Raw genomic sequence first — 26,987 nt, forward strand, 5'->3', positions numbered from 1 at the left:
AATGAGCAAAGATGAGCAAAGCCACTTTTAGGACTTCAAAGATAATTTTAGGCTTTGAAATTGGTAGATCAACATTTAAAAAATCGAATGGAAACCACAATAAATTCTGAAAGAAAAGAACTTAATCATAAAAAGACACCTTTTCTAGAAACTCTCTGGTAGAGGCTTGGAAACACTATTACACACGTGCTATATCATATGCTATTCAACACATGAAAGGTTTGTTTAACCCTGATAGGATTATAACTGATACTAGTATTTGACAATGTATTTCACATATTACATTGGACATTATCATTCAAAAAATTATAATATTTTCCCTCAAACTATTAAAATTCATTATAAAATACAAAAGACTGGTGAAATCTGGCAATGAACATCTACTTACAGCTTCTAACTCTTCTTTACGCCGGTACAGATTATTATTCAGCAAGTTTTCCAGTTTATTTTTTTCGGCTTCCAACTGAAAAGAGAACACCCATGTATATATAATAAAAATTATATTATAATTATTTATTTTGAATTGCAGGGTGTCCATAAAGTTTTTCCGAGGGTTTTCAATGGATGTTGTAGACAAATGAATGCAACTGTACCTTCCAGCATGAAGTTATCTGAGTAGTATTGATAGACTGCTAGGATAATGCAAAGGGTTCTGTCAATGATATACAGGAATTTTCTAACAAGAACAAAGAGGTGATTAGCCTCTTGCATAAAAGATTGGAGGTCTAATTTTAGTACTTAGTACCGTGCATGGGTTGAAGGAGAAGTATGGGGGGAGGGGGATGCCGGAAACCTTGCTCTAGAGACTAAACATGGGTTTCACCACTTCAAGCCTCCAATAAGCAAAGTGGTGGTATTTCACTGGTTGATGAAAGTCATCTACCTCTATTTACAAGGAAACCTATTTAAAGTTTTAATATTCTTACTTGTTTACAGATATAGCAGTGAACCACCTACATAGTTACCCCTACAAGAATTTTGTCTAGTTCTTTCTTGAATTTATTCAATCCATCCACTTCCAGAACAACAGATGGAAGCATGTTCCAACCAATCACCCACTGGCTGAAGGCAAACTTCTGAACATCTATCCTGCAATCATCCTTCCTCAGATGGCACTAAGAAGTCATAAGTTTAATATGGAGAAGCTGCATCATATGAGCCTTATAGATGTCCAGAAATTTGGTTTCAGATAGAGTGATTGAGTGTTGGAATAGGGTTCCACAGTGTTGCAGAGGTAGATGGTCGAAATAAATTTAAAAGATTGGACAAATGATGCAGTTTTTTTGTTTTTTTTTTTCTGATACTGTGGAAACTGGCTTTGTAGCATCATTTTTCCACTACTAATACTATCAACAATGGTTTATCATAATTTTTTGTTAATCTCTTAAAGTTACATTGTTTAGCATCCATAGTGTACATCCAACTGATAATTAATTTCCTGACATATTTGCTAGAGCACAGCAGTGTCTATCATTGAAATGATACTTCTAATATGAGTCTTTAGGACACCAATTCCGGAGACTGTAATGTGATATCATGTAATGTAATGTACATCTCATCCTTAACACATTCCTACATAAAAAAAAAAAAAAAAAAAAAATATGGGGAGTAAGTAGGCTAAAGGACTTGCCTATCTGAAATTTATGAGATACTGGCAAACAGTTTAGACTCCACTGGGGGGGTTAATGTTGTTGCAGAGTGGTATGTAGGTGTAGGTGCTAAATCTCAGGAAGTGTGAAATGCTGTTGGGGGGGGGGGATGTTAATGATATATTGGCTGCATAATTTGTGCCTGCATCAAGGCACAAATTATGCAGCCAATCCTAACAATAATTTTCTAAGATGCTGGCAGAGATGGGCAGCATCTTAGAAAATTTGACTACCTTTGTCTTGGGAGTGGGGTAGTCCTTTGACTACCCCGCTCCCAAGATTACCCCTCTTCCTTGATTTTTTGATATGGGGATGTGTTAAGGAAAATGTGTATCACACTAGTCACCATGATTGATGGCAAAAAGACCCATATTGTGAATGCCATTGTGATGATAGTCACTGCTGCACTGTACTGAGAATGAAAGGTTTGTAGGCTTTAAGGGCAGCAAAGGCCATAATGCACCTGAGAATTACAGGAAATTGATTACTGGCCAGATGTATTTCAAGCTAGCAGGAATGCCTATTTTATTGCTTACTTCAGACAGATTTACTACAAATTACAGTAAACCACACATTTACAGTTGAATTTGTTTGTCTAAGGAATACATTGAAAGCTCAAGAAGAAATTTATGGTTATATAAGCCAATATAAAATTATAAGTTGACCTGTATATATTTAATTAAATAAGTAACCGGCAATTAATATGTAGATGTAATAAATCTGCAGTGTGGAAACCCTAATGGTTATTACGTTAAATTATTAACAAAATATCAAATAAGAACTAAGATTCATACAAGTTCACAGTGAATTATTAAAACAAAATCAGAAATTACAAAAGATAAAACTTATGTGAACTTCAAAGTAACATGCTTCAAAAATGATTATTATCAAATTACTTACTCATCACAGGTGTAAACTAATTTCACAATTTTAAAATTCAAGGATGTTGTCCAATCACAGCTTGCTATATCATACTGAGAAATCCTTAAAATTCCAGCAAATTTTGCATTAAAAAATATGACAAGGAAACTCAATTATGGAAGGATACTGAAATAACATAACCAAAGAAATCCTGAATACACACTAAAAATAAGATAATATATCAAAAACGACAACATGCTTCCCCAGATACTTTAAAATAGTAATTGGGGAAGAGATTTTTTGAAATCTGCATTAATCATGGTTTCTCTTTTAATTGAGATCCCCCCACCAAATAATTTTCACTGATTCCCTTTATATTAACTTCTCATATCACTAGTATGTGATCATTCAACTGGGGGGAGGGGAAGCAATTTTTTTGAAAAGGTGTGTTTAAGTGAAAAGAAAGTAATCACCAAAACTATCATATTCATCACTGAAAATGCTGTTGTATGAGTTTGAAGTCTATATTCTATCCAATGACACCCCTGCTTAGAAATCATATCATGCAAGTGGAAAAAAAAAAAGTTGCAGTTAATTGAATAATGCAAGAAACTCTTCACAATATGTGGTAGACACCACATTGCATATCTTTGCTATCTTTTTAACAGACATGATTCTTGAATAATAATATGTCACTAAAACTAAAATACAAATCAGCATATCCATACAAAATAGTGACCAGTCATATCTGATCATTGGCTACTTAAAATTAATTAAATGATTGTTTAAATATTTTATTTATAAAAATCATAATGAATTTGTAAAAAAAAAAAAAAAAAAAAAACTGTCACTTATTTTACTGAGTTGAAATCAACTCAGTAAAATCTTAATTGCATTATTGTTTACAAAAATTACTTTTCCAATTCTCATTGCTGTTATTGCCTTTAAAAACTCTTTAGAGTGTAACAAACTTTCAATCAAACATTATTTAGATTGAGTAATATGTCACTTTAAGTCAGGCCTGGGCAAACTTTTTGGCTGAAGGACGACATTAGGAATTCAAAAAGAAGGTGGGCCGCACGTAAAATACTATTTTTAGATATATATTATTTGTTATCATGAAGAAGAAATATAACATAAAAAAAAATATTCTCTAACAACCAAGAATTTAATGAGATGAATGGAATTGTTTTACATCTTTTAACATTTTTTTAATTTCGGGTGTTGATTTTGTAGTTGAGATTCTTAAAACTGCTTGTAAATGTTCATCGGTGATGCCTGATCATATAGAATTTTTATTTAGATTCATGATGGAAAATGTTTGTTCACATATGTAGGTTGATCCAAAAATAACCAACATTTTACGGGCAAAATCTTTTAAGTTCGTTGAATTTGTCCGAATTAAGAGTATTGTAAAATTTACAGATTTCCTTAAATCAGTATCACACTGCATCTATAATCTGAAGCTGTAGTTCACTCGGTGCACTATCAATTTCTATTGAAAAATGGGTCGCGCACTATTGCCAAACTTATCTCAATTTTTCGGAAGTCGCCAAATCTTCATGAAAAGTTGTCATTCAAAGTGTTGATAATTTCACAATATTTTTAAAATTTACTTTCTGGACTCTTCAGCAACTTCATTGTTGGAAAGTGGTCTACCTTGTTAATCAATAAATGTCGAAGGAACAACTGGAGTTTTAATTGAAATCCATTCAAACTTTTCACCATATCATGGGCATATAAATTTTTTAATTGTAACACGGTGTTGAAAGTATTTAAGTGTGTCACGGTGTTCAGGGTAAACACAAATTCACAAATCCAGTTATTATCAGTTAATTCGGGAAAGTCCATAATATTTTTCAGTTTTAAAAATAGAACGATGTCATCTTTAAGATCCCATACTCGCTGAAGAACTTTTCCTAAGCAAACCATCGAATTTGGCTATAAGGAATATATGCGTACTCGGATTCAATATCTTAAAGAAAATTAACGAATTATCTGTGTTTCAGGCCCCTCAATCGTATTCAATTTACTAGTTTAATAATACAAGATGTGACATGTTCAACTTTTAACACATTTTTACATAATACTTTTTGATGTATAATACAATGAATTGTAATTAAATTATAAATCGGGATAATTTTCAAAGATTTTATCCTGAATTTTCTTTAACGCTCCAATATTTTTACCTGTCAAACTTGGTGCTCTGTCAGTTGTTACGCTTACCATTTTGTTCCATTGTAAATTATATCTTCTTACGCATTTTTCAAATATATCAGCTCCCGTTGTTCGGTCTTTAAGAGATTCCATTGAAAGAAGCTCTTCAATAATTTCAAAATTAGAGGTACATCAACGTATGAAAATTAATAACTGCGCAGTATTCTTTTGGTCGTTACTTTCGTTGAGAGCTATCGAGTACCATGTTATGGATTCTAATACGCATAATAATTGCTCGTTCAAATTTGTATTGATACATTCAATTCTTCTTACTACGGTTCGCCGAGATAAACTTATATTCTCAAATTTGTGTTTAATGTCAGGACATATAATTCCACAAGCTTCAGTCATACATTCTTTAATATAGTCTCCATCAGAAAAAGGCTCGTTGCTTTTTGCAATTATATGAGAAATAACAAAACTTGCCTCTACAGTAGCTTCTTGTTCCTTAGTTAGCAGCGTAAACACATTTTGTTGTCTAGATAAATTTTGAATCAATCCATCAGCAGTTTTCTTTCTTGTTTCCAGAGTTAAATTGGCACCATATTCGGAATGTTTAGTAGTGAAATGTCTTCTAATAGTGTACTCTCTCAACACTGAGAAACTCTCCCAGCAGATGAGACAAACAGTCTCGTTATTTGTGTTAGCAAAAAAAAAATATTTTGTGTTCCACTCTTCATTGAAGACACGATGCTCTTGTTGAATTGTTCGTTTTTTATTCATTTTTAAAAGGGCGTAAATATTATTTTTATTGCTACTGGAACCAAGATGATAACCAAAGATAACGCAAAAAAAATAACTGCGAAATGACGATCAGAGAAAACAGACTGGAACTGCGGCCGGTCAGCGATCCTATCCTATTACTCCGCCACCGCAGCAAAGCCGTTGTGGTCATCAGCGGTTGTCTGTTACCATAGTTTTGCGCGGTTAGTTTATAATCGCCATTATAAAAGCGCCCGCTGGCTCGCTCCAGTTTGCGCACAATTTCAAATCTATCTCAATTTGAACAATAAAGAGAGATGATAAAACAATTTACAAGTCGACAAATTCTATAATGTATTACATATACAAATTTATTTTTCAAAAAGGCGTCGCAAAAGGCATACAAATAAGTAAACTTTTTTTCGAAAATACAATTAAAGCTCGCGGGCCGCAAAAAAATGTGCGGTGGCCCGCGGGCCATAGTTTGCCTGGGCCTGCTTTAAGTGAAAGGTAGGAATTTCAAAGAGGATAATTTCTCCTTAGAATCTGAATTATAAGAAAAACTGACCATTTTGTGACTACCTATGATCACAAAAAATGTCTTTATGGTTATCAGAAAACCATAGCCAGAAATTTGTATATTTATTGCTGTAAATTTTTTTTATATAAAATAGTAATTGTTTTAGTAATCATAAAAGAATTCGATGATGAGACTGCAGTTATAAGCTCTTCATGAAAAAAGAGGAGAAAGCAGTCTTTGTTGCAAAGAAGAATGATAAAAAAACACTGGGGTCTTTTAATCAACTCAGAAGAGTTAGTGGCTTTGTATAACAACAGTTAAACATAAAGAATAATTATTTTTAATAAATTACACTGAGTGATCACTGAATTATGACCACCTACCTAATACTTCATAGGTTCTTCTTTTGCCCTCAGTACAGCAGCTATCCGACATGGCATTGATTCAACAAGATGTTGGAAGCGTTCGGGAGGTATGGTCAACCAAGCTGTTTGTAATGCGGCTAGCAAAGCAGGTATGGAGATGATTGGTGTATCCAGAAGCCTGATATGCCTTTCCATAGTGTCCCACTATGCTCTATGGGATTGATATTGGTGGAGTTCAGAGACCAATCGATATGCTGCAAGTCAAAACTGTGTTCCTCAAACCATTCCTGCAATCAAGTGCCCGATGGTTGGCACATTGTCATCTTGGAAGACACCATTGATATTCAAGAAAAAGTGTAACGTAGTGGGATGTATACAGTCAGCAAGCAGTTGACGATAGCGGAGGCCAGGATACATTGTTCCACATGCACCAGGGGTCCAAGTTCCTGCCAGTGAAACATGCGTCACACCATACCACTGCCTCCACCGGCCTGAACTTTTGATATCATGCATGATGGATCAAGAGCCTCATGTTGTTGATGCCAAATCCGTACACAACCATCCACGGTGTGGAGTAAATAACGTTACTCATCTGACCAGCACACCTTCTTTCAGTCTTCTAATGTCCAACTTGCATGCTCTTTGCATCAGGCGAGTCTTTTATGCCAATGAACCTTGGTTAGGAGAGGATGCCGTAGGGGTCGTCTGCTGGTATAGCCCATACGTACGACGTATGGTCACGCCACATATTGTTCTGGGTTGGCCCATGTTGCATTGAGTAGTCAACTCTTGAACAGAGCTGCGCCTGTTCACCTGTACGAGTCGTCAGACCTGACGCTCACCTCTAACATCAACCTTTCGCTGACCTTTGCAGTTTTGCCGTCGGGTCATTGTTTGACCATTTTGACACCGGTCCTGGTACACTTTAACAACGGTGGCTCGCGAACACTCCCACCAGTTCAGCCGTTTAGGAAATCGAAGCACCAGCTCATCGAGCACCCACAATCTGTCCTTTATCAAAGTCCGATAAATCCTTCCTTTTACCCAACATGCTTGGAATTTTACTACCTACTGAACACCTTATCTATGTTACATAAGTTGACTAACTGTGCACTCTTGTACCTCACGTTGTCAACGGGTCATTCAGTTTTCAAAGGGTGGTCATAATTCAGTGATCACTCAGTGTATAATGAATATATAAAATGATAATTTAGTTCACTGCAATTAAACTTCCACAGTACTATATTTAAAACATTTTAAATCAGGAAGATATATAGAATAAGTAACAGGAAGATATATAATACGTTGAGTAAAATAAGCCAAGATATCACCAGCGGATTCACACTGATTAAGATAAGTGCAATGGGATGATAACTGAAAGGGAGGGACTTTTCACACCTTTTATGAACAAGCTGTATATGAGCAATTTTCATGTTGAAGGAAAAGTAGTAAGGACTGGGGAACAAGTTTTGAGTATAAATTTAGAATTGCCACCAGGAGGCTTCTTAGTATAAAGATTATTTAAAAGTTTTCTATAATGATTACTCTTATACGTTATGAACAAATTAAGAGAGTTTATTTAGCTAATAAATAAATCCCTATACATTAAGGTAATGAAGTTTAAAATTTCCACCAGGAGGCTTCTTAGTATAAAGATTATTTAAAAGTTTTCTATAATGAATACTCTTATGCAGCAGCACGTTCGAGAGGCAACCAGAGAAAGTAATACTCTTGATCTAGTTATCAGCAGTGATCATTCATGTATTAGGAATTTGCAGATAAAAGAACCACTAGGTGGCAGTGATCACAGTGTACTCACGTGGGATTTACTTAAAGATTTAATTACCATCAGGGGTAAACGAAAGGGTTTTTTCTTCCGTAAAGGCAAGTACAGTGGTCTCCGACAGTTTTTAAATTCTGTACAGTGGGATCAACCAACAGTAAATTCTAAGTGGGAAGCATTCAAGGAATTAATCGTGGAAGCTACTAAAAGTTTCATACCTGTTAAGAAATATTGTTCAAGGTTTAGGCCTAAATGGTTGTCAAATGAACTAATGAGACTCGTAACAGAGAAGAAAAATGCATGGGATGCATATAAATTATCAAGCGACTCAGAAGCCTATGGCAGATATAAGTTAATCTGTAATCAGGTGACAAAGGAGGTTCGGCAGGCGAAGGCAGATTACGAGAAATCCTTGGCAAAAGATGCTAAGAAAAACAGCAAGGATTTCTTTACTTATATAAATTCTAAAAGGAAGGGGATGAATCTGATTGGTCCACTTGACATCGATGGTTCGACTGTTGATGATCCTGCTCAGATAGCAAACAAACTGAATGAGTATTTTGCATCTACATTCACACGTGAGGAATTATTAAGGTTTGAAAATGGCAGAAGGTTATCAAATTGTAGCAAGATACTTAATGATTTTGTAATAACTGAGAGCAAAGTGGAAGAGAAATTGTTGAAGTTAAACGTAAGAAAAGCACCTAGGGTGGATGGGATCTATCCAGTTATATTAAAGGAGGCGGCAAAGCAACTAAGCATACCCTTAGCCATAATTATGAGAGCATCCTTGGACTCAGGGTAGGTTCCCACGGACTGGAGATGTACAAATGTATCCCCAATTCACAAAGGGGAATCAAAGGGTCACACGAGTAATTACAGACCAGTTAGTTTAACTTCTGTTCCGGGTAAAATAATGGAGTCGCTGGTTAAAGATGCATTGCAGGATCATCTAGACAAGACTGAAGCAATAATTCAGACACAGCATGGGTTTGTTAAGGGAAAGTCTTGTCTGACAAATTTGATAGGATATTATGATCTGGTTACAAAGATTAATTTTGATATCATATATTTGGATTTCAGGAAAGCTTTTGACACTGTTGCGCATGGAAGACTATTGTACAAATTGGAGCAGAATGGTATTAAGGGTAATTGCTACAATGGATAAAAGGATGGTTAAGTGCGAGAAGACAGAGAGTGGTAATCAATGGGTGCTGCTCTTCTTGTACTAATGTTATTAGTGGTGTCTCACAGGGTTCGGTGTTAGATCCACTGTTGTTTTGTATATTTATCAATGATATTGATGAAGGTATATCAGGCTTAATGTCGAAGTTTGCAGTGATACAAAGGTTGGCAGGGTTGTTAATGACAGTAATGGCAGTGTGCTACTGCAACAGGATCTAGATAATTTGGGCAGATGGGCTAAGAAGTGGCAACTGAAGTTTAACCTTGACAAATGCAAAGTATGGGTAGAAGTAACCCCAGAGAAACGTACCAACTGTGTGGTACTACACTTAAGGTGGTAGAAAATGAAAAAGACCTGGGAGTAATTGTGCAGGCAGATATGAAGTTTTCTGAGCAATGCAGACAGGCTGCCAGGGCAGGTCATGGAGTTTTGTCAATGATATATAGGAATTTTGCTAGCAGGGAAAAGGAGGTGATTATCCCTCTGTATAAGGCAATGGTCAGGCCACGCCTTGAGTACTGCGTGCAGGTCTGGAGGCCTCATTTTAGGAAGGATGTAGATTTACTTGAGCGTGTACAGAGAAGGGCAACAAGATTGGTGAGGGGAATGAAGGGATCCTCTTACCAAGAGAGGCTTAAGTTCTGCAAATTGCAGTGGCTGGAGACTAGGCACCTGCGCGGTGATCTGATTGAGGTATATAAGGCCTTGAATGGGTTGAGCGCGCTGAATTCTGATGGGATCCTTCCACTTGTTCAGATTACGAACCTAAGGGGGCATAAATTCAAATTAAGAAAAGACAGATGTAGAATAGATGTGCGGAAATTTGCCTTTAGCCAGTGGGTGGTTAATTGCTGGAAACTTCCATCTGTCGTTGTGGAAGTTGATAGGTTGAATAAATTTAAGGAGGAACTGGACAGGCATTTGGAGAGAATGGTGTGATTTTTTTTTTTTTTTTTTTTTGTTTTGTTGGCTGATGCTGCATAAGCTCATACATTTGCTTTCTTGCATCACATGCCACTACTACTACTACTGCTACTACTACCTCATGAATATATTAAGAGAGTTTATTTATCTAATAAATAAATCCCTATCTATTAAGGTCTGTATATATATTATAAACTTTATAATATATATACAGATTTATATTTATAATATATATATATAATATATATACAGGTCTATATATTATAAACTTTTATGGAAACCACCTAGACCATACAAAGGCTGCTGCCAGCCTCCTGCTTGCTGAATGTCTAAATTTTGACTGCACATTCTCTTTAATACATTACAGTAGGCACTCGATTTAATGGACTAATTGGTGTAAGGGGTGTTTGCTCTTGCCGAAAGTCCATTAAATCGAATGTATTTTAAAAACATATTTTAATAACGAACTTATAATGTACAGGATGTATTAAAATGTTATTATAATGTCACTGAATAATTTATACATGCTACTAAAATATCTGTTAAAAATATAAAAATAAATTTGACAGGAACCAAACTTTACTTTAATTAAACACATCAAAAACTATACAATGTAACTAATAGAGTGTTTCCACCACTTTTTTTTCTTAAAGTCACACAAAGTTGTTTTCAATGTGAACATTAGTTTTTTTTTCCATTTAAATCGATTTTAGAGGGAAAAAATACTTTAAAATTCTTAAACACCATTGAATAAAAAGCATTAAAAAAAATACATAATATTCAATATTAATATTAACTTAATTGAAAGAAACACAGAAACAACTGCCATATGGAGGAAGAGATGTCAATTCCTTGCTGGTAGAATCCAGTTGATGAAGTGGTCTTGAAGACATCATCAAGCTTCAGTAACCTGCTTCCTTATTACTGTAGATCGAAATTCTCGAAAATGTTCATATTAAGGAAGCACATCAGGGTCTGATTATGATTCAATATAATGTATGATGTCATCCATATGTTGTCATTGAGTATTACAGCTCTGATTCATACTATCTAGTTGTCTTATAACAGGCAATTTAGGATGAGGTGTAACTGATTCTTCATATTTGTCATCATCATCGTCCTCTTGTGCTCCATGAAGAATGTTTTCCGCAATCTCTCCTTCAGAAAAAATTTGATAGCCCGGACCACCTTCATCATTTTCGAGCCACTGTTCCACATCATTCTCAGTTGCATTTTTGTTGCCGGCCCTCAGAAGAATGTCCCGAAAATTAGACGCCTCAACTCCCTCAAAGCCCATTTCAGGTTCTACTCATACAATAACTTCTTTCAAGCATTGGCCAAGGTAGTGATCTTCGTATCTTTCCAAGCAGCTGCTAAGTTGAAGATAGCAGATCTGATGTTGTAGGCATGTAAATTTTGCAGTGTCCTGGTGCCTCTTGTAATTCTTCTGCATCTTCTGTTTCTTCCAAAACAATCATCACCTCTTCCTAAAACTTCTTCTTATACAACTGCTTACATTCAAAAATTACACCCTGATCAATCGATCAGGGTGTATCAGTGAAGTAGTGTTAGGAGGCAGAAAATAACATTTAATTCTCCTATCCCTGATAACTAACCTCTCAGAATTAGGGTGAGCATGTGCATTATCTAGCAGTAAAACAGCCTTTTTTCATTAGAAGGAATTTTCAGAAAATCAGACAGATGTGCTGTCTGATGTGTGATACTATCAGACATAAATAGGTTCTAAATTTTTCCATTTGGACAGAAATGTTTTATCCGTGAAATCTGAAGTCCATTAAATAGAGGGCCTACTGTACATTAGTTTTTTTTTTTTTTTTTACCAATTTTATACAATTTGAGTAATATAAGTACAAGGATAAATAAAATAAAATTCAGCGGACTCCCACTTTACGATGGACTCTCCATAATAAAATACAGTTCACTATAGGATATGTGGTAAGCGTTAGTCATTGTGATCACGTTTGTGAATTGAATTTTAATTCTATTAAATGGTAATTCTAATAAGCAAAAATAGGAGGAATATTAACTGATTTTTTGATTTGATTTGGTAGTTGTTGGCGCATCGGCTTCTGTGGCCATATTGCACCTCCCAAGGTTTTTGCAGTACTTTGATCCAAGCCCGAGGCGGGAATCGAACCCGCGACCTTTGGGTTGCCGATTAGGTGCTTTACCCACTCGGCTAGCCCGGTCGGCGAGGAATATTAACCACAGTCTATAAGAGTAAAGATATAAAGCACAAATTTACACTTTATTACCTTACCAATTATCAAAATTAAATGATACGTGAAAATGTGTATAATATTTTCACAGGTTAGCAAAATAAAAATAAATTTACGCTTACGTACATAGGATAATTAATACTGTAATAATTACATGCTAACTAATTGATATTTCTGTTCACTGACTTTTTTTTGTGTTGTAAAATTTAAAACAGTAAAAGAGATAGGCAATCAATAACAAAGAACACAGCATGCACAAATTTGCAACTAACACAATATGCGCCAGTGATATAGGGAGAAACAAGTTTATGAAGCCTAAAAAATAGGAATGAAGAGAAGATTCTGAAAATTTATTTATTTATTTTTTTTTATGACTGAACACTTCAGCGAAGGGGAAAACACATTTCACCACAATCACATAAAAATCCATAGAATTCCAGCTATTGGTATTATTGCAAATGCAATAAGATTGAGTTTACTACCTGTTTATAATAGATAGCAGGATACAACGTAGGATATTCCGGATCCAATACTCATCCTCAGACACGCTATGCGTTGTTGTGCTGCCTAGTTCTGGAGGTAGTGGTTCGAGACTATACATTTCTTCTGGTTTTGGAGTTTTCTTTCTTGTTTTTTTTTTTTTTTTTTCAGGTCTACCTCTATTGTCTTTTTAAATATGTTAAAGTATCACTGGTTAATTCCAATCCCTTGTTTTCTATTTACAGAAGTGACCACAAACAGTTTTATAAAGAATGCTTCTTTAAATTTTCTTTTATTGTATACCGGTGGTCAGGGGAAAGAACTATAGTATTACTGAACTGCCATATGTCACCGCTCTGGAACAGTGGGACAATTCTGACAACACATTCTCACATTGCAGAATGTACAGGTGGAATTGAGACATTCAGCAAGCAGAAGGCTGGCAACAGCCTATGTATGGTCTGAGGATGGGTTATGACACAGTTCCCGAAACGTTACTTTAATGTATAGGGATTTAGTTATTATCTAAATAAACTATCTTAATATTCACGTAGGACAAGAGTGGTCATCAGAGATTGTAAGGACAAATTGTAAGGGGGATTATGGAAAACCACTAGGTAACATCCTTCTCCAACTATATTAAAAGTTTTTTAAATATCCATCTTTCAAAAGACCACAGGAACCAATGGGTTGAGTATGTTTGGTATAATATAAGGTGATTTATCAATATTACTGATGCAATGAACTATCAGGTTGTAACAGAGGAGGTAGCAAGTGGAGCAAAAAAGTTTTAATCAATAACTCTTGGCCAGAGAACAAAAGACTTAACAACCATCTGGACAAGAAAAAGGTTTACAAATCTTAATCTGTTGAAAATTGAGTTTGGATTGGACAATAACTTTTTTTTTTTTTTTTTTTTACAACCGTTGTGAGCTTTAGCGCATTCAGATAATGAATGATGAAGATTTCGATATAATATAGCATATAGCAATGTGGTAATTGCTATATGCTATCTAATATAAGGCATAGACATGACATACATTATGATTTTGAAGAAAATATATGAGAACACTACCTCCTTTATTAGACTGGACAAAAACAAATTTAAAATTTAGAAAGTAGCAAATTTAAAATTGAGAAAGGAGTTCGACAAGGAGACACGGTATCTCCAAAGTTGTTTACTGCTGCCCTTGAGAAAGCTTTCAGAAGATAGGACTGATTACAGAAAGGAGTGAATCTGAATGCAGAGTACCTAAACCATTTATGATTTGCAGATAACATTGTGATCATAAGCCACGATCCCGAGGAATTAAATGAAAACCTTAATCAGTTATGCAGAGTTAGTAAGGATTTCAAACTAAAGATGAATATGGTTAAAACAAAAGTAATGATGAACAAGTATGCCACAGAAAGAGATATAACTGTTGAAGGAGTAGAAATTGAAAAGGCTGATTCATATATTTATCTTGGACAAGTCAGTAGCTGCAATAATGATAAATGGCTGGAAGTCAAAAGAAGAAGAAATTTCAGATGGATAGCATTCAGGAAATATAGTCACATACTGAGGAGCAATATCCCAATTTGTCTGAAATGTAAAATAATGAACCAATGTATACTCCCCAACATGACTTATGGAAGTGAAACTTGGGCACTCACCAAAGGAATGGAAGAGAAGCTGAAAACTACACAGCAAAGAATGGAATGAATTATATTAGGAATCACTGTTGGATAAGAAGAGAAACACATGGATTAGGCAGAAAATGCAAATAAAGGGCATTCTTATTAAAACTAAAGAAAAAAATGGACTTGGGCAGGGCACATAGCTCGAAGACATTATGACAGATGGACTAAGAAAATAACAGAATGGTACCCAAGAGAAGCTAAAAGAAAAACCAGAAGACAACAACGAAGGTGGACAGATGAAAGCCGGGCGGGTAAAGTGCCTGCCTGGCAACCCAAAGGTCATGGGTTCAAATCCCGCCTTGGGCTTGGATCAAAGTACTGCAAAAACCTTGGGAGGTGCAGTATGGCCACAGAAGCCGATGCGCCAACAACTACCAAAAAAAAAAAAAAAAAAAAAAGAACCAGATGAAATTCAAGTGTTCATGGGTAGTAAATGGATGGCCACTGCACAATACAGAAAGAAATAGAAAGCTGCTGGAGAGGCCTTCATCCTGCAGTGGATTGAAAATGGCTGATGATGATGATATTCTTATTTTGAACACAATTAGCATATTTATTAGAAAACTAAGGTTTAGATGAAGATGAGATTTTAGGATGGAATGAGGCATAAAGGATTTCATCCTAACAAGAATAATAATAATAATTTCATTTACCCAATCTGAGCAAGCATTAAGACTGGAAAATTTAAAATGGTAATGGAACTAATCAAAAGAGGAAAAGTAATCATGCAGATCATCACATTCTTCTAATGCCAAATGACACAAAGCTGAGAATGGCCAGGGATAATGACCCCTATCCCTATCCCTGGGGCCACTATCCCTTGGCCATTCCAAATGTGAATATATGCTTTTCATATATTTTGACACTTTTTTTTCATAGGAAATATGTTAATCTGAATAAGTTGTGATTTGTGGTACATACATAACAACTAACATTAACTGAGTGTTTTGAAAGGTTGTTTGCGAGAAGGTTGAGAATTTTGGTTGTACAGCTAGGACTGCTTGGGATTCTAATAGGTAAATAGACAAATTGTAGGGTAATCAGTAAATGTAAAAGTCTTGGAATCTCTATCAGCTGTGTCTGTGCAACTATAAAAGTGAAGGCAGCTGGGGTTGTGAATGATGAAATCTCTGAGGAAAATAATTTCGCTGTTAGGAAAGTATGAATATACAAAATAAAATTTAAGAGACAGAAAGTCAAAAAATGTTGTGTCATCTGTATAGGTGGGAAAATGAAAGAGGCAACACATGAATTTGACTGAATGTGATAAGAAGAATTATAAGCTAGACGAGAGGAAAAATAGGAGTTTCCAGATTAGGAGGTCTCAGACAACAAATATTAGTGCAGGTCAAGTATCATCTTTCATTTTAAAGATGGTACTTGTGCACAAGTACCATCTTTAAAATGAAAGAAATCAAAGAGAGTGAATAATTAGGAGAGCTGGGACAAGTGATAATTGAGCCACACAATGAAGTAAAGAAATAGAAGTATCTGAAAAGAGAAGGTTGGCCTCTCAGCAGAATTACTTCAATGGCAAAGAAAAACGTGGTTAAGCACTGGAAATATATCAGGTTAGATGGGGTGTATGTAAAAATTATACATCAAATTAAAGACAACTGTTTTTTTTATCTACAACTACAAGATGTAATGAAAAAGTTCAGGGAATGACTTTTAATGCAACCAGTCACAATATTTTGGTGACTCACATAGATATAGTAATGCAGGTATCACCCAGTTATCTGTAATGAGTTCAATTAGTGCACAATGAACAGTAGATAATTTATGTGTTTCAATGCATTTTAAAATGAGTGCTTTTATTGAGAAGAAAATTTTGTTATATTTGGGAAATATGCAATAGACATTAGTGAAATGTTAAAAACAGTTTTCAGAGAAGATCATCCCTATTCTGGTTCCCTTCAACTTCAAAAACCAACAGTTAAACTGCTTGAGTTTGTGCTTCTGTCATGAGTGATCAACGTTTAAACATCTACAAATTTGCTAGTGAACCTGGTACTTTTTACAGAGCAGCTCAATTTTAACACAGGATTTGGGAATGTCATTGTCTTGGCCAAATTTGCATCATCATCTTTGTCAATGTGCTACTGCCAATCCACACTTTGTCTCTTCCATCACTACTGGTGAAGAATCATATGTGTCTGACTTGGAAACAAAGGTACAGTTCTCCCAATGGAAGATTTTGCTTCTCCAACAGAAAATTGCAATGCTGTTTCCTAAGAAATTATAAGATTAAATTAGAAGTATCGTTTAGAGCAGGGATTCTTAACCTTGTGCTCTTTAAAAAATTAATTTTGCTCATGACTGATCCTAAAATGGCTGATCACAAGCATCATCGCTAAGCTAAAAAAAATTATATATAAATCTTTGTATTTATAAAAGGTTCTTTCTATTTCTCAACTTTCTGCGATATTCTACAAAAATCCATCCCAATTTTCGCTAGAAAATCCTTTCTTTTGTTAGCAATTGGAGGAAAATTATATATTTCGCGACGGTTTAATCTCAAAAACAGTCAAGGTTTGACACTTTGACAGTATTCTTAAAATTTTTTCTCATTAATTATCGATAATTTGACATTTATTTAGTACAAAATACTTTTTTCAGAGTACGATCATTGTTGCCGCAGTGTCGCTACGGACCGAGGATACTGCCTTGTGATTCTCAGTTTCTGGTTTTAACAGGTTTCTTCTGGGTTTTGCTCAGTTGCACTGCTGCAATAGGTACCGTATATGTATAGTGCTAACTTTAAAGGTGATGAAAGTGTTATAGCAAGAAATCTTTTGATTTTGTGTGCAAATGCTTAAATGTATTTTCTTTTAACAGATTTAACTAAAGTAACTAAACCCTTTCAAAATGGATGTTTTTAAAAAGAAACCGAAATGAACATGATAAGGAAAAAAAAATGACGTGTTAACACTACCTTCGCAGTCTGATTTAGACCTACACGTCTCAAATGCAGAGAAACAAAAAATTAAAAAGTATGCAATTACAGCCAACTTTAGGACAGACCCACATAGCATAGCTGGATGGAGATGAATCTTTATATATTATATGATTGTGCCAAGTTTTAGATATGTATTAAATTGTGCTTTAAACTCCATTTCAGAGATTTAATTTAGCATTTTGAAGATTAATTTTAAATAACAATTTAGTCAAAATAAGTTCCCACACCTTTGTGGATACCATATTTTGAATCAATCACATGTTGCAAATAGCAGAAAATTTATTATTATAAATTTCAAGAATATACAATGTTGGGAAGATTATATACATTAATTACTACATTTTCTTGAAAACCCACATAATGGAAAAAATGCATCTTACTGAAGCATGAAACAGAGGGCAAATTTGAATAAATAAAATACATGAATCTATTTTCTACCAACAGCATTCACTTCCAATTTTTTTCTGCCCCTTGAATTAATTTCAGTTTTTAATCAACTGTGAAAGATCATAACCACATGCCTTTAGTACTCATGATTAGCAGTTTATATACAGAATACCTTACAAATTATTCACCAGTAAAAAGCACCAAACTCTGAGTAGCAGAATGTGAGATCCACAAGATCATGATATCTGCACGGACTGCATATGTACTAAGAAACTATGTTGATTTCCAAAAGAGAGATTTTAAAGTTTTATATAGGGCAACAATCCAAATCAAGTGTCAGATGAATATGCTATATTTTTAAAATATGAGTATCAACAGGATAGGTGTTTCAAAACTAGTGGTTTCTTATAACGTTCTGTTCACCTGTTCAAGTGATTTATGCAATTTAAAAGAGAAATATTAGCAGCTTAGGCAGTAGAATGGATAACTATATTTGTCTGTAGGTTAAACCTAAGTCCAAGCCTTTGCTGCAAGTACAGGCAACGGTACTTCTACAACACGGTTTCGCTCTAACACGATTGATAAATTGTGGCAATCCTTGCACAATACAGTACTTATATAACAAGGTTTCAGTCTAACATGGTTTGAGAATTGTGGGGAATCTCACATAACACGGTATTTTTGAGCATTTTGTATTTTTAAGCATAGCAGGAAAACCCTGCTATTAAGTTAGCTGTAATTTTCAACATTTCCATTCCTCTTGTGAATCCCTGCTGTTGACTCGCTAGTCGTTATCACCTTTGTGATATTTTTCTAAAACACAATTCTGGAGGTCACTACCATAAAATAATAAAAACAATTTGCAGTTTCCGATTTATTGGTCTTTTCTGTTAGGGTATCAATTATAAATGGGTAGTAAATTTGATCTTATTGCATTTGCTATAGTATCGACAGCTGCAATTCTGTGGATTTTCACGTTATTATGGTGAAACATGTTTCCCCTTCCATGAAATATTCAATCATAAAAAAACATAAATAAATTTTCAGAAACTCATTACTTGTGCGTATCATGTTTGTGCAACTTGTGCGTGTCGTGTTCTTTAATTAAATGAACGTACATTATCTGACATATAAGTATCACAGTTTGTAAGGCAAGATGTTTGTTCAGTTATTATTAATTAAGTTACTAATATTATAAAAATAAAGTTAAAATATTAAGTTATTACTACTCTAAAAATTAAGTTTCTGATAGTTATAAAAAAATAAGGTGTATTTTTGTTAGCTTTTGAAACGTAACCTCCCCTTTTGTATTGGTCCTTAGTTCCGAATAATATGGTTTCGCATTACACGAGATTTTGTAGGAACCAAACTACCATGTTATATGAGGGTTACCTGTACTCATCATCAGCAGCAGAATGACCCCATGATCAAAGTGAAATGCAGTACACTATGGATTTGTACATTTTAAATTTGTGTTGAAATAACCGCCAGAAATCCTATGGTACTGTACTGCATTGGATAGATGCTGCCCAGTTCTAGGAGTTAGAGACACACACACATAATGGTTTTGTGTTTAAATGGAAGTTTTAATTACACACTGCTTGCTTGATGGTTCACAGAGACCACTCACCAGCTGATGAGAAAGCAGTAGTTTTGAAATGACTGTCTCAGATTTTTATATACGTAACAGATTCGCCTGTTCAGGCGTCTGAAATTTGATCAAGCTCAGGTCTTAGCACAGCCACATGAAGACCAAGCCCGAGTACTTATACTTGGCCTTCAGTGGAATATTTCAACCTCTGCACTGAAGCATCTCATCAAGCATTCTGTACAGAAATGCTAAAAATCTGAAATAAGTCTTAACTAATTTATCATCCTCATCAACATACGCTGTCTGCTACGACAGGTTCAAGACAGCCAAAGCTCGATCACAACTCCATCTCTCCCTATTTCTATCAATTTTCCTTTTCCTACATCCTCTTTACATGTCCACCAACTGAATTCGCCTCAGCACTTTTCTTGCGGGCTTTATTATACTTTGATTTTCTCCTAAGCTCCTCAATTCTAATGTCACCGTTTCACTTCAATATACTGAAATGTGGGTGTGAGGCATCCTCCACACAAACATCTCAAAAAGTTTCAAATTTTCTAATATTCCTCCTCCTTTATTTTTATAGCCCCATAAAGCACGAAACTCCATACAAAATATTTATCTAACCTCTTTCTTAATTCATTATCCATTCTCCCTGTAAATATCTATTTTCTCTACTCAAATGTTATTTATGTACTGCAATTCTAATTTCTTGACTACTTCTCTCATTACTTATTAGTAATGAGTATAGTCAGTTGGAAAATGATGTAAGAAAGCAAGCTTATATAGCACAGCAAAAAAAAAACCAAAAAAAAAAAAAATAATAATAAATAAATAATAATAATAATAAATAAATAAAATAACTGACATGCTGGTGGCAAATAACACAAGAAAGCAACGGGGAAAAGAAGAAGAAGAAGAAGAAGAAGAAGAAGAAGAAAAAATATATTTTACAATAAAATGCATGCCTTTATCAGATATAGTAATTGTTCACTGTGTCTTATACCAATATTTATATGAATAGTTGAATAGTGTCTTAAATAATAATTGTTACAACAGAAATGGAAAAATATTACTGCTTTATGGTATTTACTTACTGAGAATATTAGCATACAATAAAATTCAACAATACAGAAAATTACCACTCTGGTCACTCCTAATTTTAGAGTCATCCAATCTTTCAGGCCACTAATCTACAAAAATATACAGTGTCCAAAGAAATACTGAAGTTTGGATTAATGATTGCTTTGCACTTTTAATTTAGAAGTATCTTTTAATTGTATCACGTGCGCTAACTATAGTTCAACAGGTTTGTCTGTACTTGCAAATTTCACAATCTAATGAGCAGGAGATAAATCATGTTTAAAAAGCCTAATTGCCTCAAATGTCAGTATCAGTCATCCAACCTTTGCGAAAGTTTCAACTTGCTGTTCACAAAATTCTTTTTCACCATATAGCTCACAGCCAACCAAACCATCATTAATGCTTGATAATCTCTTTCTCTGTTGTCGTTCTCTCTTCCTACCTATACATAACTCCAATCCCCTCCAGAGACACAAACTTTATTAGTAATAATAATTAAACAACTTGTGAACTTTATACAGGACCCAACAAAAAAACCCGTCTATTTTGAAACCACATTTTACAATTTAAATTTATGTCCTCTTTGTGTATTTAATACATGAAAATGCCATCCATTTAGTTTACTTAACCTGCTTAAATCTTATACACTCTGTTTCCGTTCTCTCTTCAAATGTCCAGTTCTTGAAATGGCTTACAAAACTACACTCTTTCATGGAAAGAATATCCTTTTGCATCCACAAATTGCTACTCTTCTCTGCACCCTTTCCAACATATCTGTATCCTTCTAAAATGAGGTTTCCAAGGCTGATACAATATTCCAGATGTGGTCTAACCATTTTGTATAATGAGATCTATTCCCTGCTAGGAAAGTTAATAAATATTATTATTGGAAGAACTCAATAGGTTGTCTGAACAGCTTGTTTGCACTGCATGGAGAACTAAATGATAAACTATATGATTACAGTAAACCCTCGATTTAACGGATTTCGGATTTAACAGATCGGACAAATAATAATACAATAATGTACATATTAATCTCGACCATATTATTTTTTTTTTAGGTTACACAAAACTTCAGTGTTATTATTAATTAAAAATTAATAATAATTACCTATTTCCATTATTGTTTTGATAATTACCTACTTTTATTTTTATAATCAAATTCAGGAAATTGTTTTTTATTCTTTCTGAAAACATGTTCAAATAGCTGTTTTCCCAGATTACAAATAACAGATAAGAGCAGGTGGTGACTTGCGAGATGAACATGACTCAGGACACTAAACTGCAGGTCTACCGACTTGCTTTGTTTTGGTCTCAGTCTGCCTCAATCTATCGTGCGGTCACGTTGTACACAGAGTGTTTCTGTGATTTCTGAATTGTGACTTTATTTATTAAATAATTTTGCGATCTTTACAATTTAAAAGAAAGCGCGTGAACTTAAACATGGCACAGAAATTAGAGCTAACTGAGAAATTAGAACAAGGAAATTAGAAAAAAACAAACTGTTTCTGATATTCGAGAATCAAAGGCCAAATTGCAACTTAATTTTATATTGTACAGTACTGTATATTGTATTAAAGCTTTTTTTTTTTAAATTAAGAACAATAAAAAATATTTTTATTTATTTTTTGTCCCTTTCACATTGTTACCACCCAGGTGATATGTTATTCTGGGAATACTGATAACTAAATGCACTACCTTGTATTTCTAACTGTCGTTGAACATCAGTTTCAATTTTTCTGCGTGATTTGCTGAACTTACCTAGGTCCTCTTGATGACTATTCTTGAATGATCCTACTCAAATTGATGACAAACTGAATACATATCTCATATCTACCTTCAAATAATAAAAAAATTTTAGAGTGCAGGTAACAGAGGTTTATTTAATTCTAACAGGAGCTAAATAATTTTGTGATACTTGAGAGGAAAAGTGGGAAAAAAAACTGCTGAGGCTAAATGTAAATAAGACACTGGAGTGGATGGAATCTATCCAATTGTGTGTGTGCGTGCGCGCACGTGTGTGTGTGTGTGTGTGTGTGTGTGTGTGTGTGTGTGTGAGAGAGAGAGAGAGAGAGAGAGAGAGAGAGAGAGAGAGAGAGAGAGAGAGAGAGAGAGAGAGAGAGAGAGAGAGAGAGAGAGCAACGGAGATCAAAAACCATTTAACCTCTGCATTTACAGCTTTTGAAATGCAATACAAACTCGGTAAAGGCCAGATGAGTATGAGTTATTCTTCTGGCCTCTTAGCCTCTTAGCTGCTGGGCCCCTGGGAACCAGAGTCCCAATGTTGCCAATCTAGGACTGTGGGGAAGCGGGCAGGATCAGTAGGTGTCATGTAAGTCTGTGGCATGTTGGGCAGACAACTTGTATAGTCGAGACCCACAAATGCTAATTTAATGTGATTTTTTCTTGTAGAGGATCTATGTTCTCATTATGAATTTAAAAACGATCTTGTGAATTTTAACCAAATAGGATAGTATCGATTATTAAGAAGCATTTTTTGTAATTTTAAAAATATATTTCAGGCAGAAATTCTCTTACCTGAGAATTTTTCTTCAGGAATGGCTGCATCTAGGTGAGATGTAATTAGAAAAGTATTGAAATGAAATAAACCTAGTAAGAGAACGAGGAATAAAAGGAAGCTTTGATCCTAGATCCATGCATTGGGAAATAATAGAAGTATAAAGGGAAATGATTTCCTGAAGGGGTTTTTTTATTTATATCATCTTCAAAGGGAAGCGAACACGTGTCGTAGGACATATTTATAGCCCGGGCATTCCACTGCCATATTTCAAAAGCGTGGTGGGGGTGTTTGAGTAGGCAAAAGGAAGAGAAGTAGGATAGAAAAAAAAAAAAAAAAAAAAGAAAATTCCCACCCCTTTGTATTACACTAATAGTTTGGAAATTTGAAGAATTTAGAGAAGCTTAAAGGATTTTTTTGGAGAGAAAATATGAAAAGGTTTCACTCAGAAATCCGGGTGCACGACTACCTGTCCAGGACCTCTACTAATTGGGACAGATAATCACACACCCAGATTTCCGAGTGAAACCTCTTCATATTTTCTCTCCAAAAAATCCTTTATGCTGTTTTAAATCTCTAAATTCTTCAAATTCCAAAACTATTAGTGTGATACAGAGGGGGTGGGAACTTTCCTTCTATCCTACTTCTCTTCCTTTCGCCTACACCCACCACCACACTTTTGAAATATGGCAATGGTACATGCCCGCTATAAATACAACCTATGACACATGTTCGTTCCCCTTTGAAGATGGCATAAATGAAGAGCCTCCATCAAGCTTAAGGAAATCATCTCCCTTTATACTTCTATTATTTCCCCATGCATGGATTTAGGACTAAAGCTTGCTTTTATTCCTTGTCCTCTTAGTATGTTTATTTTATTTCATTTCGATACTATTCTAATTATATCTCACCCAGATGCAGCTATTTCCGAAGAAAATATCTCAGGTAAGAGAATTTCTGCCTGAAAATATAATATTTGTAAAATTCCAAAAAAATACTTCTTAATAGTCTATACCAGGAGTCGCCAACTTAATATATGATGCAATCTACTTTTTTCCTTCAAAATGCGCCGTGATCTACCATCTCAAAAATTTCATTGCACAAATCGAGGGATGACTGTATATTTAAAATTCGCCATGATCGACCGAAATTAAATCTGCAATCGACTCGTTGGCCACCCCAAAATTCACAAGATCGTTTTTAAATTCAAAATGAGAACACAGATACTCTACAAGAAAAAAATCACAATAAATTAACATTTGTCCAATTTTATGAAAATTAGCGGTTCTCGACTACACAAGTTGTCTGCCAAACATGTCTAATAAAGTTTCAAGACCTTAGGTTTCCATAATGTGTTTTACTCTATGTAAGTCTCTGGCACGACAAATCCTGGCTCAACAGTAGGCTTGCCAGGAAGGGCCCATAAAAAAAAGGAGGGGGGAAAAAAAAAAAAAAAAAAAGGTTTTAATTGGAATTTAGTGCAAGGATGGCAGACTGAGCTTCGGACAAAAGGTGAAAAAAAAAAAGTAAGTAGATGTTAGGAAGGCTTTCCAGCAGGAAATACAAAAGTAAAGGATAGAGGTGCCACCCCCGTGAAGGTCTTCCTATCCTTCATGGAGGGAGTAGTCATGGCAGTTTGTGAAACTGACATCTCACTGGCCAGACCGGATGAGAAAGGACAGGTAAGGCTTCCCATAGGGTTGCTCTGAACCACAGTCTTAAGTTGGATGGAGGTGGGGGGGGGGGGAAGACACCTGCTTCTCACAAGATGCGATGAATGTGTACTCAGGTCTCTCGAAATCTATTTGTTATATGGAAATTTTAATCGTTCTACAGAAATAATTTTAATTAGACCACCCATAGATTTGAGACTATATAGGCTGAGTCCAAAAACTGTGAAATTTAGTTTAATTTACAGTTAATAATGCAGTGAAAATATGAATCTGGAGCATCTAAAGTTAAGAAACAAACAAAATTTAAGGAAGTGCATCCAACTGACATTGGTGGACTATGCAATGCTGAGTGAGTGTGGAGTGACATAAGCACTGGGAAAGGGAAAATGAGAGTAGATGTGTGTTATAGGCTTAATGAAACTGCTGAGTATAATGAGCAATTCTTAAAAGAAATAGAGTGGGCCAGTAACTCAGAATGTCTTATAATTGGGGGATTTTAACTTTCCATATATTGACTGGAATTTGTGGAATGCTCACTCGCACATTAGCAGACATTTGTGAATTTATTGTATGTTTGCTTTCTACAGCAACACGTGGAGCAGAAACTGTTGAAGATAAACATAAGAAAGGCATTAGGGGTGGATGGGATCTAAAATCCAGTTATATTAAAGGAGGTAGCAAAGGAAGTAAGCAAACCATTAGCCATAATTATGAGAGCTTTTTTGGACTCAGGGGAGATACCCATGGACCAGAGAACTGCAAATGTGACCCCAATTCGCAAAGGAGGATTAAAGGGTGACATAAGACCTGTTAGTTTAACTTCTGTTCCGGGGAAATTAATGGAGACAATGGCCAAAGAAGCACTGCAGGATCAACCACACAAGACTTCAGTTATAGTTCACACACAGCATGGGTTTGTCTGACCAATTTGATTGGTTACTATGATGTGGTCACAAAAGAACTGGATGCAAAGAATAATTTTGATATTGTTGAAATTAAAAGACTGCTGTACAAATTGGAGTGGTATGGAATTGGATGCAAATTGCTGCTATGGATAAAGGGATGGTCAAGTGGAAGAAGAAAGAGAGTGGTAATCAATGGACCTGCTCTTCGTGGACTAATGTTATCAATGGAGTCCCCCAGGGTTCAGTGTTGGGTCCATTGTTGTTTTCTGTATTTATTTAATGCACTGCTGAAGGCTTAATGTCTAAGTTTGCAGACGACACAAAGGTTGGCAGGGTTGTTAATAACACTAATGACAGTACTCTAATGCAACAGGATCTAAAAAATTGAGCAGATGGGCTGAGAGGTGGCAACTGAAGGTTAACATTAATAAATGTAAAGTACTGCATGTGGGTAGCAGTAATACCAGATTAACTTATCAACTGTCTGGTACTCAGGGTGGTAGTGAATGAAAAGGACCTGGGGGGGGGGGGATTGTACAATCAGATACGAACTTTTCTGAGCAGTGTAGACGGTCTACTAGAGTAGCTCATGGTGTCTTGTCAATGATATACAGCAATTTTTCTAGCAGGGATAAGGAGGTAATTATCCCCTTGTATAAGGCAATGGTCAGGCCACACCTTGAGTACTGTATACAGGTCTGGCGGCCTCATTTTTAGGAAGGATGTAGAGCTGCTGGAATGAGTACAGAGAAGGGCAACAAAATTATTGAATGGAAACAAGGGTTGCTGTTGCCAAGAAAGGCTTAAGTTCTGTGAACTTCAGCGTCTGGAGACTAGGCACCTGTGAGGTGAGCTCATTGAGGTGTATAAGCCTTGAAAGGTTTGAGCAAGCTCAATGCTGATGGGATTCTCCCTCTTTCCCAGATTAATCACTTGAGGGGGGACATAAATTCAAATTGAGGAAAGACAGTTGTAGAATAGATGTGCGGAAATTTGCCTTTAGCCAGCGGGTGGTTGATTTCTGGAACAAACTTCCATCTGTCATTGTAGAAGTGCACAGCTTAAATAAATTGAAGGCTGAATTAGACAAACATTTGGAGCAAATGGATGGATGCAATGAGAAGGTGTTTTTTTTTTTTTTTTTTGCTGATGCTGTATAAGCTTGCTTTCTTGCATCATATGCCTCTATTAATGCTAATAATCCTGTACTAAATGCGTTCAGTACTGTGATTAGGGATGTAATTTTGTTTTGGTATTTCAT

The 26,987-nt window shown here is 35.2% G+C and overlaps 1 protein-coding gene across 2 annotated transcripts in view; it reads right to left on the minus strand.

Annotated features, from left to right (window-relative positions):
* SMC3 (structural maintenance of chromosomes 3) overlaps positions 1 to 26,987 on the minus strand; it is a 616,656-nt gene that overhangs the window by 181,918 nt on the left and 407,751 nt on the right. For both annotated transcript variants that reach the window (XM_090374164.1, XM_090374163.1), the window contains exon 22: positions 389 to 463. In XM_090374164.1, coding sequence (XP_090230290.1) covers positions 389 to 463 — 75 coding nt within the window. The remainder of the gene's footprint in view (positions 1 to 388; positions 464 to 26,987) is intronic.

The sequence above is a fragment of the Mastigoproctus giganteus genome, chromosome 5, assembly GCF_048544385.1.
Source record: "Mastigoproctus giganteus isolate SK-2022 chromosome 5, ASM4854438v1, whole genome shotgun sequence".
In the NCBI taxonomy this organism is placed as follows: Eukaryota; Metazoa; Arthropoda; class Arachnida; order Uropygi; family Thelyphonidae; genus Mastigoproctus; species Mastigoproctus giganteus.